This window comes from Narcine bancroftii, chromosome 1 (genome assembly GCF_036971445.1).
Source record: "Narcine bancroftii isolate sNarBan1 chromosome 1, sNarBan1.hap1, whole genome shotgun sequence".
Classification (NCBI taxonomy): domain Eukaryota; kingdom Metazoa; phylum Chordata; class Chondrichthyes; order Torpediniformes; family Narcinidae; genus Narcine; species Narcine bancroftii.
The window spans coordinates 337,744,982-337,762,596 of NC_091469.1; the positions used below are offsets into that span (position 1 = coordinate 337,744,982).

The following is a 17,615-nucleotide window of genomic DNA, read 5'->3' on the forward strand; positions in this document are numbered from 1 at the left end:
TCATCACTGGGATTCAACACCCCTTTCTCCAACTGAACGGAATAACGGAATGACCACATTCTCTCTAGGCGAGAAGCAAAACCTCAAGTCCCATCACTGGCATAGCTCAGGCCTTTGTGCTAAGCCCACTACCTATTCATACTGCTGACTCACAACTGCACTGCCCACTTCAGCTCCTTCAGAGTCATCAAATTTGCTAATGGTATGACAATAGTTGGCTTCACCAGCAACTTTCATGAGCTGCACTACTGACAGGAGGTTGAAAGGGTCGTATAATGATGGAAGAACAACAATCTAATGATTGATGGACAAGACAAAGGAAATGATTGTGGACCAGGAGAATGAGCATCAGCCATTCTCCATTTCACATCAATGATTCCATCACGGAGAGAGTGGAGAGCACAAAGTTCCTTGGCATGCATGTAAGGGACAACATATGCTGAACGTCCAACACCTCTTCATTTGTCAGGAAGGCACAATAACGCTTACACTTCCAGAGAAACCTGAAGAAGGCAAAGCTGCTCACTCCCATCTTGATGACATTTTACAGGAACACAATTGAGAGTGCCTGTCTGACTACGTCATTGTGCGGCATGGCAGCTGCAAAGCATCAAGTCAGAGGATAATTAAAACAGGAGAGACGATCTCTGGGGTCTCCCCTTTCCTGGAAAGGGAGGCAGTCTACTGGGAATTCTATCTAAAGAGGCCTCAAAGAATTATAGAAGATCCCTTCCATCCAGCGCATAGTATCTTCAACCCACTAAAGAAGGCACAGGAGAATCAAAATCAGGTCTGCCAGGCTGGGGAATAGCTTCTTCCCATAGGCAGTGGGACTGATAACAATGATCCAAAATATTTATACATATTTACTTTGATTATTTAATGCGATCTTTATGTACTGAGTATTGCACATGCACCATGGTCTGGAGAGAAGTAGGTTTGCCAGGTTGTATATATACAATTAAATAATAATACATTTGAACTTAAAAACATGTTCCATAAACTTAAGGATGTGCTTACATCAATGCAAACTTTACAAGATTATTCAATGTGGATTGTGATCCATCAAAATAATGACAACAAAATATCATTTATACTGGAAATTTATTACAATGACAAATATTTTACAATATCAAAATTATCAGGATATTTTACTTGAAAAAAAAACCTTGAACATTTCCAGATAAACAAGAAAATCTGCAGATGCTTCTCAACATAACTTCTCAATTCTGACTCATTCAGACTCCACTCGAGAGTGTAAGCATAAAATCTAGCTTGACATTTTAGTGCAATGTTCCACTGTCAGAAGAGTTGTTATTCAGATGTCTCCCCATTCGGGTAGACATAAAAGACGGCATGATATTATTCGAAGAAAAGCTGCATAGATCTCTCACAGTCCTAGTTAGTATTTATCCCTAATTCAGTAATTGTGGGATCTTGCTCTGTGCAAATCAATGTGGTGTTTCTCAATGGTGGATGAAAATCACAAGTAACTAATTTTCTGTGAAGTGCCTTGGGAAGTCCTAAGGATATAAGGAATTAATTGTTTAGAAATTCGATAGTGTAGTGCTACATTTTTGTGAATTTTGCAATTCTATTTCAATAAAAAAATGTATTGGAAAACAGACACTTAAAATAGCACTTTAAGTTGGCAATACATTTCTAACCAAATATATACTACCTGAAACTGGTGATCATAATACAGGATGATTATTTGGACTTGGTTCTAATGCCAATGTAAAAATCCTAATGACGCCCACCACATGTACAATGGTACTTGAATAACATTGCTTTACTTAGGAAAGTTATTGGAGATGTAGCAAAGTATAACCTCAACTTTTGGAAGATAATTAAAGAAGACATGTCTGTGAGGGGTTGTGCTTCCATGTCTGTGAGGGGCTATGCTTCCATGTCTGTGAGGGGCTGTGCTTCCATGTCTGTGAGGGGCCGTGCTTCCATGTCTGTGAGGGGCTGTGCTTCCATTTTTACTGCTGTGGTGAAATACCAAAGACATTGAAAAGGTAGCTTATTCTTTGTGCATAATTGAATTCATGTGTGCAGGAAGGAAAGCCAACCTGTAAAGACAAAAATTCTAATAATGTGAAAATGGTTGAAAAACTAAAACAACCTAAAAAAGTTGTTTTCATTGTGAAAGTGTCAATGTTGATCAAGTCACGCTAATGGACAACCTTGTTATATGCTGATCAAACCCAAACAATGTGCAATTCAGTGGTTCCTAATTTTAATCTCTATAATGCTTACTGACAACTAATATTTACAGCATGAGTCTGGATGCCAATTGAACATCTACGTGCTGAATGTTACAATCATAATTGAATAAAGACATCATTGTTATGTCATATTGATTACACTCTCCAATAACTAGTTCGACATATAATTAGGAAAATATTTCATATGTCAAAATGGACATTCTTTCATAAATGTACATTAACATCACAACTACTAATAAGATCAAGAAAGAAAGGAACAGAATTGGACTATTCGGCCCAATGAGTCTGTTCCAACATTCAAATCGTGGATGATGTATGCTTCCTTTCAATCCCTCCCGTTTCTCCCCCCCACCCCATAACATTTGGCTGCCTTATTAATTAAGAACCTATCAAACCTCAATAACATAGCATATACAGCCATCAGTGGCAATGAATTCCACAGATTCAACAGCCTCTGGCTGATTAAATTTGTCTTCAATGTTTGAGATGAGAAATAAAATAAGGAATGGAAGCTGAAAAAGAAGAAGCAAAGTAGTAAACCAAACAGAGAATGATGTGGACTGAAGGAATTATAAATGCCTCGGGGCCAGAAAAGAAAACAGACAGCAGAAGAGAAAAATGAGGCATATCGAGGCAGTGCACAGAGAGTGGAAAAAAAAATCCTGGGGAAATTTGCAGTCCTTAGAAATCACAATTGTACATAAGGCATCCGTGGAGGTAAGAAACTTCAAGGCAACGTCAGAGCAAACTAGACCCACTTGGTGTGCAGATGGGAAAAGGATCCCTCTGTCCATAAAATGATTCATTATCAGATTTCAGGGTGATGAACGTTGAATTGGAAGAGTGATCTGTGCCATCACTTCCCATCATAGGCATAACATACTTAATCACAACTGATCCTCTTGATTGGGGGGTGGCTAATCCATAAGATTAAATGTGATTGGAAATGTGATTGATTAATGTATGTTAACATAACAAGTGATACTGATTGAAATACGAGGTCAAAAACTGAAAATTAGAAGCTGAAAAGGGAGGTAAAATAGTACAGTGAATCGTCAATGATGTGGAGTGAAGCAATGTGGTCGATGGGTTTCCATCCGAAACGCCTAGAATTCCTGCTGATTTCCTTCGAGCAGATTGTTTTGTTCCATATTCCAGCATCTGCAGTCTCTCGTGTCGTCGGTTGAAAGAACTTAAAAAAGCATTCATCACCCGAGGATGATTATATTCGTCTAAAGGGGAGGCTGATGAATTGGATGGTTCCCAGTGTACCGTGTGTCTTGCAATTGGCCAGCAATCTTTGTGAATGCCGCAGGCACGAAATAATCTTAATCCCCCCCCCCCCCAATCTTCGTAGAGAGTTCCTCGGGATGGAGCATGATTCGGTTTTGCGGATTGTCTGTTGTATTTTGAGATCAAGGTGGGACCTGCAGACTTCCACAAACGCACAGAGCTTTTACTGTAAGAGCAGCCGCGACCAGCGCTGCAGTCGAACACGGCCAGGGATGGGTAAAATAAGGCACACGGGATACGTAGCATTTGGGGCAGCGCCAGATCTCTGATACCCCGGGCGCGCTAAACGCGACTCTGACCTGCAGATACTGGGAATGCTGCCCGTACAAAAAAAAAACTTCATCAGCTGTGGAGCGAGTTATTAAACAGCGAGTGCTCCACCAAACTGGTGTCCAGCGCAGATGATTTACGTTACAAAACTTGCAAGAGCAATCTGTTGCTGCGGGATAGCAATTCTCCCACCTCATTCTGGCATGCGCCCGGGTACTATTTCCCGGCAACAAATGATGACATTCACTTTTCTCACAATAGTAATGAAATGCTGCGCCCTGTCGTTTTGTTTGACATATGAACTATGCGGCTGTACTTATTGGGCGTCCAGAGATAGGTCTGGCACAAGAAACCAGACCGTAGAACCAACTGGGCGTCGGTGGTAAAGATTTTTTTTTCTCTCTCTGCAGATCCTATTTGGTTCAAGCCATCGATCGAATCACATTGTCAAAATCAAATTTGCGTGTGTTCCACTTTTATATTTGACGGTTTCCTTCTTTAATTTTTTTTCCAGTATTTCAAGAGCTTTCTGGGTGTGTATAACATGGGGTCGGGAGTTAAAAATAGTGTCCACGTGTTAGATCACTTAATATTCCAGTCAAATTATAAGCCCAGAATACGGGATCATATGAGGGATAATTGATGGGCCTTCCATTGCCTTGGTTCCACTCTCGCCGTCAGCCAGAGCTCACTGAAATATTTGCACTGAAATAACTTCACAAAATGGAACTGGATTTTAAGACCGTCAATCATGTGCCAGCTCAGTGCTGGGCTGTTGAAGGCAAATGCTTCGGAAGTTGTAGTAGAGCAAAATCAAAAGGCAGGGACCTCATTCGACCTCCGCCCCGGCGCAAACCATCCGCTCTGCGACGGTATCCAGCGGCGGAAGCTGCATTCGTTACAACGCCGGGAGAAAAGTATCTCGAATGCCAAGCAGTAACGCTGATCGTGTGCGTTTTGCGCTTGGATGGGGGGTTGCGACCATTTGTTCATAGCACGTGTGGCGCGATGCAAATCGCGGCTCTCGTTCGCTCTGCCTTGTGCTCAAAAGTGGGTGAATGTTTTATTTTGCATAACGCAGACTGCTCGGTTCGAACCATTCGGAGCAGGGTCCGCGAGCCCCTGGAAGTTGCAGTGTGCAAGGTTGATTGGTCTGATGGGCGGATATTTCCTGGGGCTGCTGCTTTTACAGAATCTGATGAGGGTGAAGACGCAGTGGGGAGAAGTGACTGACGCACTGGAGACAGGTACCCGAGAACAAGCAGCAGCTCTCACGTTATTCTCTGCCAGTGTCTCTCACTCTGGAGCTGGGCTTTGGGTTAACCAGCCGCAATATTGCTCACCTCTAGAAACACTGATCATTCATAACGCGCGAACACACACACCAAGTCAGTCAGACAGAGCGGAATGCAGCAAATATCGCAGTGGCTGCCGAGAAGAAATACTGGCTCGCCTTTATAAATTGCCAGGACCGCTGGATTCTTCGCTGCTGATGTATGTTTGGAATGATGGGGATCTCTCCTCTTTCTCTGGGTTGCCTTGTTGTCTTCTGCGCTCAATTTGGGGTTTCATCCCAAGGTAAGTCCGCGACTGTTAAATAACGTTTCAGTGACTTGGAAAAATAAAACGAGAGGGCTGCGACCGGAGAGTGGCGGGGAAAGGGCGACTTGTTAATTATTGAAATATATTGACAGGTTGAAGCGTGGAATACAGAGAGACCGGAAAATGCCTTGAGGGGTAGGGGCGGGAAGGTACAGAGTTGGGCTGAGGATTGAGTCGATTTGGTAGCTATTCGGACAGAGCCCGAGAGGAGTCTGATGGGTAACAGATTCGCAGATGCACGGGGCAAGCTCCTGTCAATCGCGCACATCCCCTGCCTGTTCCAGCATCTTGAGGTTAAAAGACAATTCCTGTTTGTATCGTATTGCTGCGAAATAAATAAAGGGCGTTTGGGCGTGCCATGCTTACAGGGGGAAAAAAGGCAATTCGTCTGGCAGTTCCGTGGAACTGAAAAATTGGTCAGGATGGGAGAAGGGTTTCATCGTGAAACAGGAGAAGCAAGAAGGGGAGGGAGAGTTGGCTGGCCGAGTGGGGGAGAGAGACGGAGATATAAAGCCGCAGAGTGGCAGAGGGAGTGAAGGAAACGTTATATTGAAAGTGAAAAAAAGACCGATAGGGGCTATTCGGATGGAGCGAAGAGATGAGTCTGATTGGGAACAGACTCGCAGGTGCACGGACCATCGGTTTCTACTGTGGTTCATTAGTTAATTCCCTCGATCTGTCGGAAAATATAGCGGAGGATAATTTCCCGTCACTTACTATTGAAATTCCCCCCCCCCCCCCCCCCCCACCGTAAGAAGGTTGGATTATTTTTAGGGTGACGTATCTCATTGATATGCACTAAATAACTTGTAGTTTTGGATGTATCTTTCTTGCATGGTGGCAGCGCATGGAGAATGCGAAGTGATTTAATAGCTGGATCAACACAGATCTTAACAACAACAGCGGGTGCAGTTGTTGCGCGCCAGAGCGCTGCATGTGGAGAGAATGAATCACAGAGCTTTCTGTGTTAATAATAATGTTTCCAGTAAATATTCGAGGCGGAGAATCGCGCTTCAATCCTTGAGGGTGAAAATCTGAACCCTTGTTAATTTCAGCGCAATTCACTGAATATCCCGGAAGTATAACGGCCAGAGAAGGCGACAATGTGGAAATGGCCTGTGCGTTCAGAGGTAGCGGCTCCCCATCCTACTATCTGGAGATCCAGTGGTGGTTCCTTCGAGTTCCTTTGGAGCCGGAACACGGCCCAGAAAGCAGCAACATTGAGGTACCAGCGACTCCACAGCTCAAAGGATTTCACAGTGTCCCTGAACCAGTTTTCCCTTTCAGCCTCATACACCCTCCTCTCTCTCTCACACACACACACTTCCACGCACCCTCGCCCAACACATGCTCTTTTGCACATCCACACAAGCACTTTATGAAATCCTCTCTCAAACTCATGCAGATCCATCTCATTTAATGTCGCTCCCGATTTAGCACTGATCCTCAAACACGCAGTCATTCCCGTGACGTCCACTTCCTTTCTTTTTTCGCGAACACCCGGGTGGATGCTTTGCCCTCAAACGCAGGTGGGCGCACATTCATTTGCTCGAGCTCTCATGAACACACACACAGGGTGCAACCACAACTATACCCCCTCGTGCACGAGAATAATCACAAACACTTATCCATTCATATTACACAATCCTTATCAAAACTGCTGCAGAATTAGACACAAGAACACCTGAACTATCCTCGACAATGTTACCACCATATTAGCCCTCTGACATGTCAATGCATGCACTCAAAATCTCTTGCTCACGCCTGCAAACACTTCACTCCCCAACACACTCACATACACACTCTCATACCTCTATAGACTACTTCATATCATCCCATATATATTAACACGCTTATCCAGCACTGCTTGACATAGTCCTTACACTCCACCATGTCGGCCCACAGGCACCCCTCCACATTCCATTACAATCTAGAGCACTTCTTTAAACATGCTTACATTTGCATCCTAAAACCCACACCCATGATGTTGCACATATTAGTTCACAATATTACATGGGCTTTCATTTATTCATACAGCCTCACGTAATTCAAAATAAACTTCTCATACAAATTCACACACTCTCTGAATACAACTGGATGCCTCACCTGGCCACTCACACATCCTACATGCATTCCCATCAACTAACACCTCATTATATTCTCTCATATCCTCAATCCTGCAGACACACACTCACTCACACTCCCTCGCACACACTCACACTCCATCACATACAGTCACTAACACACTTTCACACCCTCACACACACTCACACTCCCACACACCCACTAAAATAATCACACTACCTCACACACACTTATTAAAAAACTCACACTCCCTCACACACACTCACATTTGCTCTGACCTACCAATGCTCCAACATTCCCTAACAGTCTAACTCATAGAGATGCACACCCTACACACTCACACTCACTCAGACTTATAATGCCACAGACATAAATTCACCCACTCATATTTTCACTAACACAGTCACTCTCCACACCCATTCAAACTCTCTCTAACACACTCACACTCACACCCATTCAAACTCTCTCGAACACACTCACTCTCTCACACCCATTCAAACTCTCACTAACACACTCATCCTATCATATGCACACATACTCACACGAACACACACCCTCACACACATCTTCATAGTCTGCCAAACATACTGAACATCCCACTCATACACTCACTAACACACTCACCCTCTCACTCCCCATCATACTCTCACTAACACACTCATCCTCTCACTCCCCATCATACACTCACTAACACACTCACCCTCTTACACCTCCACACACTCAATAATACACTCATCCTATCATATGCACACATACTCACACTAACACAAACCCTCACACACACCTTCATAGTCTGCCAAACATACTGAACATCCCACTCATACACTCACTAACACACTCAACCTCTCACTCCCCCTCATAGTCTCACTAATGCACTCACCCCTCACTCCCCTTCATACTTTCACTAACACACTCAACCTCTCACACCCTCTCATACTCTTACTAACACACTCATCCTCTCACACCTCCTCATACTCTCACTCACACACTCACTCTCTCCCACCTCATCATACTCTCTCTAACGCATTCACCCTCTCACACCCCCTCCTACCTACTTTCTCTAACACACTGTCACATACCCTCACACTCTCACTAACACACTCACCCTCCCATACTTCCTATCATTGAATAATATCTCACCCTCTCATATGCATACATAATCACACTAACACCCATTTCCCCTCACACTCAATCACACCAGCCCATAGTCCCACTCACTCTCACTCACTCACCCTCTAACAACCTGTCTAACTCTCACTAACCCACTCACATCACACCCCATAATACCCTCAGTAACGCATTCACCCTCTCATTCCCCCTCATACTCTCACTAACACACCCTCTCACACCTCCTTATAATCTCAGTAACACGCACACCCTCTCACACCTCATACTTTCACTAACACACACACCCTCTCACACTCCCTCATACTATCATGAACACACAATCTCTTACACCTGCTCACACTCACTAACATACTCAATCTCACACCCCTCACATTTCACTTACACACTCAGAGTCTCTCATACATCACTAAACCACTCACTTATACTCTAACACACACATTCATCCACTCACACCCCCTCATACTCTCACTCACCCTCTCATACTTCCATATCCTATCTCTAACACACTCACCCTCTCACACCTCCTCATATTCTTGCTCATACACACACTCCCTCACACAAACCTTTATACACACCATCCCTCATACACAAACACACACCATCATACACACACTCCCTCACTTACACATCTTCATACACAACATCCCTCACACACACACACCCTAATACACACACTTCCACACTTACACACCTTCGCTCTCACACACACCCTTATATACACACTCCCTCACTTACACATCTTCATACACACCGTCTCTCACTCACACAACTTCATTCACACACTCCCTCACACACACATCTTCATACACACCCTCCCTCACTCATGCAGACTCTCTCACACACAAACACACACCCATATACACACACTTTCACACATTCATACACACTCCCTCACTTACACACCTTCATTCACACACTCCCTCACTCACACACCTTCATACAGATACTCCCTCACACACACACACCTTCATACACACACTCCCTCATTCACACACCTTCATTCACACACTCCCTCACTCACACACCTTCATACACACACACATTCATACACACACTCCCTCACTCATACACCTTCATTCACACACTCCTCACACACACATCTTCATACACACCCTCCCTCACTCATACACACTCACACACATACACACACCCTTATACACACACTTTCACACATTCATTCACACACTCCCTCAGTCACACACCTTCATACACACACTCCCTCACACACCTTCATTCACACACTCCCTCACTCACACACTCCCTCACTCACACACCTTCATACACACACTCCCTCACACACACACATTCATACACACACTCCCTCACTCATACACCTTCATTCACACACTCCTCACACACACATCTTCATACACACCCTCCCTCACTCATACACACTCACACACATACACACACCCTTATACACACACTTTCACACATTCATTCACACACTCCCTCAGTCACACACCTTCATACACACACTCCCTCACACACATTCATTCACACACTCCCTCACTCACACACCTTCATACACACACTCCCTCACTCACACACATTCATACACACACTCCCTCACTCATACACCTTCATTCACACACTCCTCACACACACATCTTCATACACACCCTCCCTCACTCATACACACTCACACACATACACACACCCTTATACACACACTTTCACACATTCATTCACACACTCCCTCAGTCACACACCTTCATACACACAGTCACTCACACACACTCACTCACACACACACCTTCATTCACACACTCCCCCACTCACCCTCATTCATATACTCACTTCCTCACTCACACACCTTCATTCACACAGTCCGTCACACACACACATCTTCATACACACCCTCCCTCACTCATGCAGACTCTCTCACACACAAACACACACCCTTATACACATACTTTCACACATTCATACACACTCCCTCACTCACACACCTTCATTCACACACTCCTTCATTCACACACCTTCATACAGATACTCCCTCACACACACACCTTCATACACACACTCCCTCATTCACACACCTTCATTCACACACTCCCTCACTCACACACCTTCATACACACACTCCCTCACACACACACCTTCATTCACACACTCCCTTACTCACACACCTTCATACACGCACTCCCTCACATGCACACATTCATACACACACTCCCTCACTCATACACCTTCATTCACACACTCCTCACACACACATCTTCATACACACCCTCCCTCACTCATACACACTCACACACATACACACACCCTTATACACACACTTTCACACATTCATTCACACACTCCCTCAGTCACACACCTTCATACACACACTCCCTCACACACCTTCATTCACACACTCCCTCACTCACACACCTTCATACAGATACTCCCTCACACACACACCTTCATACACACACACCCTCATTCACACACTCCCTCACTCACACACCTTCATACACACACTCCCTCACACACACACATTCATACACACACTCCCTCACTCATACACCTTCATTCACACACTCCTCACACACACATCTTCATACACACCCTCCCTCACTCATACACACTCACACACATACACACACCCTTATACACACACTTTCACACATTCATTCACACACTCCCTCAGTCACACACCTTCATACACACACTCCCTCACACACATTCATGCACACACTCCCTCACTCACACACCTTCATACACACACTCCCTCACACACACACATTCATACACACACTCCCTCACTCATACACCTTCATTCACACACTCCTCACACACACATCTTCATACACACCCTCCCTCACTCATACACACTCACACACATACACACACCCTTATACACACACTTTCACACATTCATTCACACACTCCCTCAGTCACACACCTTCATACACACAGTCACTCACACACACTCACTCACACACACACCTTCATTCACACACTCCCCCACTCACCCTCATTCATATACTCACTTCCTCACTCACACACCTTCATTCACACAGTCCGTCACACACACACATCTTCATACACACCCTCCCTCACTCATGCAGACTCTCTCACACACAAACACACACCCATATACACATACTTTCACACATTCATACACACTCCCTCACTCACACACCTTCATTCACACACTCCTTCATTCACACACCTTCATACAGATACTCCCTCACACACACACCTTCATACACACACTCCCTCATTCACACACCTTCATTCACACACTCCCTCACTCACACACCTTCATACACACACTCCCTCACACACACACCTTCATTCACACACTCCCTTACTCACACACCTTCATACACGCACTCCCTCACATGCACACATTCATACACACACTCCCTCACTCATACACCTTCATTCACACACTCCTCACACACACATCTTCATACACACCCTCCCTCACTCATACACACTCACACACCCTTATACACACACTTTCACACATTCATTCACACACTCCCTCAGTCACACACCTTCATACACACACTCCCTCACACACCTTCATTCACACACTCCTCACTCACACACCTTCATACACACACTCACTCATACACACTCACTCACACACACACCTTCATTCACACACTCCCTCACTCGCCTTCATTCATATACACACTCCCTCACTCACACACCTTTATTCACACACTCCTATCACTCACACACCTTCATTCACACACTCCTTCACTCACACACCTTCATTCAGACACTCCACACACACACATCTTCATACATACCATCCCACACTCATACACACACTCTCTCACACACAAACACACCCCCTCATACACACACTCCCTTACTTACACACCTTCATACACACTCCCACACACACACCTTCATATACACCATGCCTTACATACAACTTCATACACACTCCCTCACTTACACACCTTCATACACACCAACCCTCATGCACACAACTTCATACACACACTCCCTCACTCACACACCTTCATACACACACTCCCTCACACACACCCTTCCTTATAAGCACAATCACTCCAGATTCACACTTCATCATACATACACACACATGCTTGCTCCTTTTTACACATTTGCACACCTTTGTGCACACTGTCATTTCCTCACACACATTCACCCTCCCTCAAGCACACTCATACTCACCCTCTTATATACTTATGCTCCTCTGTATACACACACATTCACTATGTCATTTACCTTCATACACACTTACGCTCCATCATACACAATCACTCAGCTTCATACACACTCACTTTCACACATGCCCACACCCACCCCATCCTCACTTTCTTTCTTATTTGCGTTCATCTGTAACACTTTCATTCTCCCTCATTTTCAAAAAACACCCTCATTCATTTGTACACTATTTCTCAAAACCTCACACATCTCCATTCTCCTTCACATTTCCTCACACACTCTTACCTCCCTTTGCATAATGTCACACAAATGGTACTCACACAAAGCTCCACACATCCTGGCACCTCATTGTCCTAAACACCCTCATGCATCTCATCACACCCTAATTCTCTCCCTCTCCCCCTCTACCTCATTCATTCTTACACACCCCCTCAGACATTCACACACTCTTTCATACCCTTGTAACCTGTAGTCGCCCTCACACTTGCTCATACCTTGCCCGCTCTCTCCTTCACACTCTTTCATGCCCTCATACCTCCCAATCTCCCTCACCCTTCCACTTCATACTCACCCACCAACACCCGCACTCTTCCTCATACAGCTGAACACTTTCCCCATACCCACTCATTCCCCACACCTCATCCCCCCAGACATTCCCTCGTACATCCACACCCCCATATCCACAACTGTCCTGCGTTTATCCTCTCACTTGCACTACCCCTCGCACACTCACGGGATCCCACACACACCCTCATCCAACCTTCTTCCGCGTCATGAAGCACCTCCTATTTCCTCGCACCCTTTCTCCTAACATCATGTACTCTCACCCCCCCGCCCCCCCCACACACACACAGGTTTACATCGCAGCCTGCATTATTCCAGCCATTCCTTCGCTAATTTGACCTATTTATTTAAACCCGCACCAGGATTCCGCGGAGTTAGCTGGGGTTTATATATATATATATATATATCTCTCTCATCAGAGGCCATCCTTCGATGCAAATCAAACGTTCTGCAGTAACATAAGCTCATTAGCAGAAACACAGACGCGGCGATCAAAACTTACAGCTCACGCTCAAGTTATGTCTGATTTTTTTTCAACGTGAGTCGTTCAAAAGGGCTATTACAAAGACAAATAATTGCCTTCGCAAAATTCGTTCGTTGGGTTTTAATTAGGGTCCCTATTTTAGCCCTTCTTTCCACATTGGAGTTCTTCTCAGCTTGACGACCCCCATCTGTCAAGATCTGTGCGGCTGTCGTTTGAGCAAGACAAGACGGGCAGGTTAAATGAAAGGCGATTGCACGGGGGGAGCGAGCCACGCCAGGGGAAGGCTCTCTCAATCCGCCAGATACGAGGAACGGCGAGAGCCTTGAAGCAAGGGCAGCGGTGATCTGGGTCGAGGCTAATTCAGCCCATGCCGCGTCTGCAGTGCAGCCGAATGGAAGGGCTGGGGTTCGAAGTCCAGCATCTCGCACAAACCCGATGGCTTACTCCCCTCAGATCCCATCACTCGAACCGGTGAACCAAAGCGCAGCATATGGGCGGGCTAGATGTCACTGACTCGTCTCAAACCGGGCAAAAGCTCTCATGTTTGTCCCCAACAACCCCCCAAGCATTTCGTCGGGGGATCTGGACTGCAGCAGGTTCACATGATTCCTTCCTTGCGCCCGGTGAACGCCAGTTAGAGTAAATAACATTTCATTCACAGTGTAGGAAGGGTTGTTTTTTTTAAGTCAGGGGCTGTATCTAAAACGGGTCTCTTTGAATTCTTCTCTCGACATTTAATATATTGTCTGTGTCTCACGATGCCTTCCAACGGTTTTGTCTTTCATGCAGTTGGACACTTTACCACAAAGCGAAATGATCAACGATGAGACGAAAATAAGTGTGAGTAAAGGCGTCGATAAAGGGAGAGGTGGCCCATTAAAACAGACGTGTAGAAGTTGAGTTCGGCGCCGAGGGCGTGGTGGCGGGATTATTCATGTCTTCAGTCTGTTCCCGAGGCTAACGGCATGGGCCATTTGGGAATGTGATCACTGTCTCAGAGGTGTTCAGAAGACGTCGTCCATTGGAAGCACGGGTAGATAGAGGAAGCCATCCGCTAAGACCGGTCAGGCTGGCGGCACAGTTAGTGGCTGTTTTGTGAGAGACCTGTTCTCCAGCAGAACGCAGCATGGTTAAAGGATACTGGTGAATCCGGCGAAGTGGCACAATTTCAATGTGATTATTTAAACGTATTTAAAACAATGAACGATTCCCACTCACACGCGGAAAGTTCATTATCACATGGTGTAAGGAAACACTCAATAGAAATTTATTTTTAAAATGGATCTGTAACCCTATATTGCCCCTTGCATATCATCTGAATCAAAGAATTTCGGGTCCCACGGGTAACCAAACTGGAGATAATACTAAGGGAAGACATATTTTGATCTAACCCCAATCATTTGATATCAAGGAGTTCACACGCTGGAACTGGCCCACCGGTCATTTCCAATCCCCAGTGCCAATGAGGCCACGTTGTTCCCAGTGGGTCTGGCAAAAAAAAAAGTTCATCGGCTCTTTTCCTTTCAAATTTTTACACAGTCGTTGCATCTTCGACCCTTCTAGGATAAAGCTGTAAATAATTCCAAGAGGGAGTTGATATTGTCAGACAGTTGGTGCCTTGGCAAAGCCTTGATCGTTCAACATCCCCTCTGGAAGAGCGCGGATACTGTTTGCAATTTGATGCACTCACATCCTCTTGTGGGTAATGTGTTGGTGCTACAGGGGAATAAGCTGGATGGCGGTGGTGATGGTGATGCATGGTCCATTTATCAGGTGTTTATTTCGTCCCTCCCTTTCCCCGCTTTTGTAGACAGTGAAAGTGATGGGTAGTGACATCTCCCATAAACTTCAGATCTCCAAAGTGCGGAAGGACGACGAAGGGCTCTACGAATGCAGGGTGACCGACGCCAACAACGGAGAGCTACATGAATATAAGGCTCGGGGGCGTCTCTACGTGAACACAAGTTATGCCCGGGCCCTGCAGGCGCTCGAGGCTCCACCCTTGTCCCTGCACGATGGCAAGCGCTTGCGAAGCCCTCCCGCCGCCGCGGGACTCCCCAGTGAGCGTCCTGGCCACCGTTCCTCCAGCAGCAGAGAAGCGAGCGAAGGGCAAGCCGGAGCCACCTCCAGGCCGGCAGCCACAATCCTCAGGCAGAGCGCCACATCCACATCAGGTAGGCGACACAGCCTTCAAGGCTAGAGAACCACCAAGCAGAGCTCGCTTCTGTAAAAACCATGACATGTTGCTTACCCACACGACTAAATGCAAGGCTATGGTTACCTCCCATTGATCGGGGCCATAGGGCATTTCAAAATGTCTCCTCATTAAATATTTCTCTGGCATTCAAACATTGTTGTAGGCAAGTGCATCGGTCAAATCTGTATTCCACAGTAACCGACAGAGCACCTATGTGGTGAATGGCTTGATATTTCAACTCTTTCTTCCTGATGCATGTTGAAGTAAAGATGTGGGCCATTATACAGCTGCTGTGGATGTTGCCTGGCCTGCCGAATTCCTCCAGCAATTCTGTGCTTACCATCATCTCGAATTTATTCCTGTAAACCAAAGAGGAAGCAGGTGGAAATGGCTGATGGGCCCACACAACGTGAAAGGGGCCGAAAAAATATATATTGGAAATGGCTTGAGGTGAAGGGCTTCGGCTACTGGAGAAGTTGAGGCTATGCTCCACGGAGCAAAGAGGTTTACAATAGGATTAGAGGTTTCTTCCATTAATGGATGATTCAATAACCAGGGATACCAAATTTCAAGTAAATGAAATAGGGAGTAGGGGGAATAGGACGGAATTTTATTTAACAGGGGATCGTTCAGACCTGCAATTCACCGCCTTTCAGTATGGTGGAAAGAGGGCTTTCAAATGGGAATGGAGAAAGAGCAGGAGAGTGGGACAGATTGGATTGCTCAACAAAGAGACAACGCGAATTAATGGGCTAAAAGGCTCCTTTTGTGTCATGTGCCATAAATTACATGCAATATCTATATAATTCTTTCAGTCTCCATACGTATAGGTAATTCTCCTCTCAGTGAAACTGCAATGTCATCACAGGCCACAAGAGTTATGCGTGTGCAGGGTGATAAAGAGACCCTCCTTGTTTCATTGTTTTCTTGAACGTGATAACATCTATTGGCAAGCGAAGGGCACTGTTTCGGATTGTGAACAGAAAAGAATAAACCACATGATGCTGGTGTGACGGCTCTAGGGCTGGGTCACATGTGCGCCAACACTGGGAGGGTTTTCTCAACAATGAATTCCTGCGAAATGAAGTCTGTAAACGTGGTGGAAGTGCTAGCTGTTTCCATTGGCTCATTCGGTGCTTTAACCGTCCAATATGGTTGTTATGGACTTAAATCCCATCGTTATTGTGTTAAGGTATATCTTTTCGTGCTAAGGTTAACTTTCATCTTTGTGAAATATATTTGGGCGGCTTTTGTAAGCATTACACTGATCACCCATAATGTTTTAATCCACTACCGTTATCTGCGGCACTCTGTGTTTTGCACGTTGTTATGAGCGCTTAAAGCTTCATTTATCAAAACAAAATTGATGAGCGGATGAAGGCAGGTTGATGTTTTTTTAATTGCAGAATTCTGTCCATTCTGGATATTGATGGTGTACCAAATGTACTGTGTCCATTTTCTTGTCTTCTTTTAATTAATTCGAAGTTTCCACCGAGAATTCTGGGCCCTTAAGACCATGTGCTCCCTTCTTTGCTTTAATCAGGGTAAAATTAATTGCATGAAAATGCTAGCGTTAATTTCAAATACATGTGTTGAATGTCCAACCGTTTCTGTGAAATAT

At 45.2% G+C, this 17,615-nt stretch overlaps 1 protein-coding gene across 1 annotated transcript in view; it reads left to right on the forward strand.

The window, feature by feature from the left end:
• Window positions 1-4,159: 4,159 nt before the first annotated feature.
• LOC138748775 (V-set and transmembrane domain-containing protein 2A-like) overlaps window positions 4,160-17,615 on the forward strand; it is a 43,827-nt gene continuing 30,371 nt past the window's right edge. Inside the window, exons 1-5 of the mRNA XM_069909491.1 lie at window positions 4,160-4,176; window positions 4,876-5,041; window positions 6,452-6,621; window positions 14,587-14,637; window positions 15,608-15,971. Coding sequence (XP_069765592.1) covers window positions 4,951-5,041; window positions 6,452-6,621; window positions 14,587-14,637; window positions 15,608-15,971 — 676 coding nt within the window. The 5' untranslated portion in view covers window positions 4,160-4,176; window positions 4,876-4,950. The remainder of the gene's footprint in view (window positions 4,177-4,875; window positions 5,042-6,451; window positions 6,622-14,586; window positions 14,638-15,607; window positions 15,972-17,615) is intronic.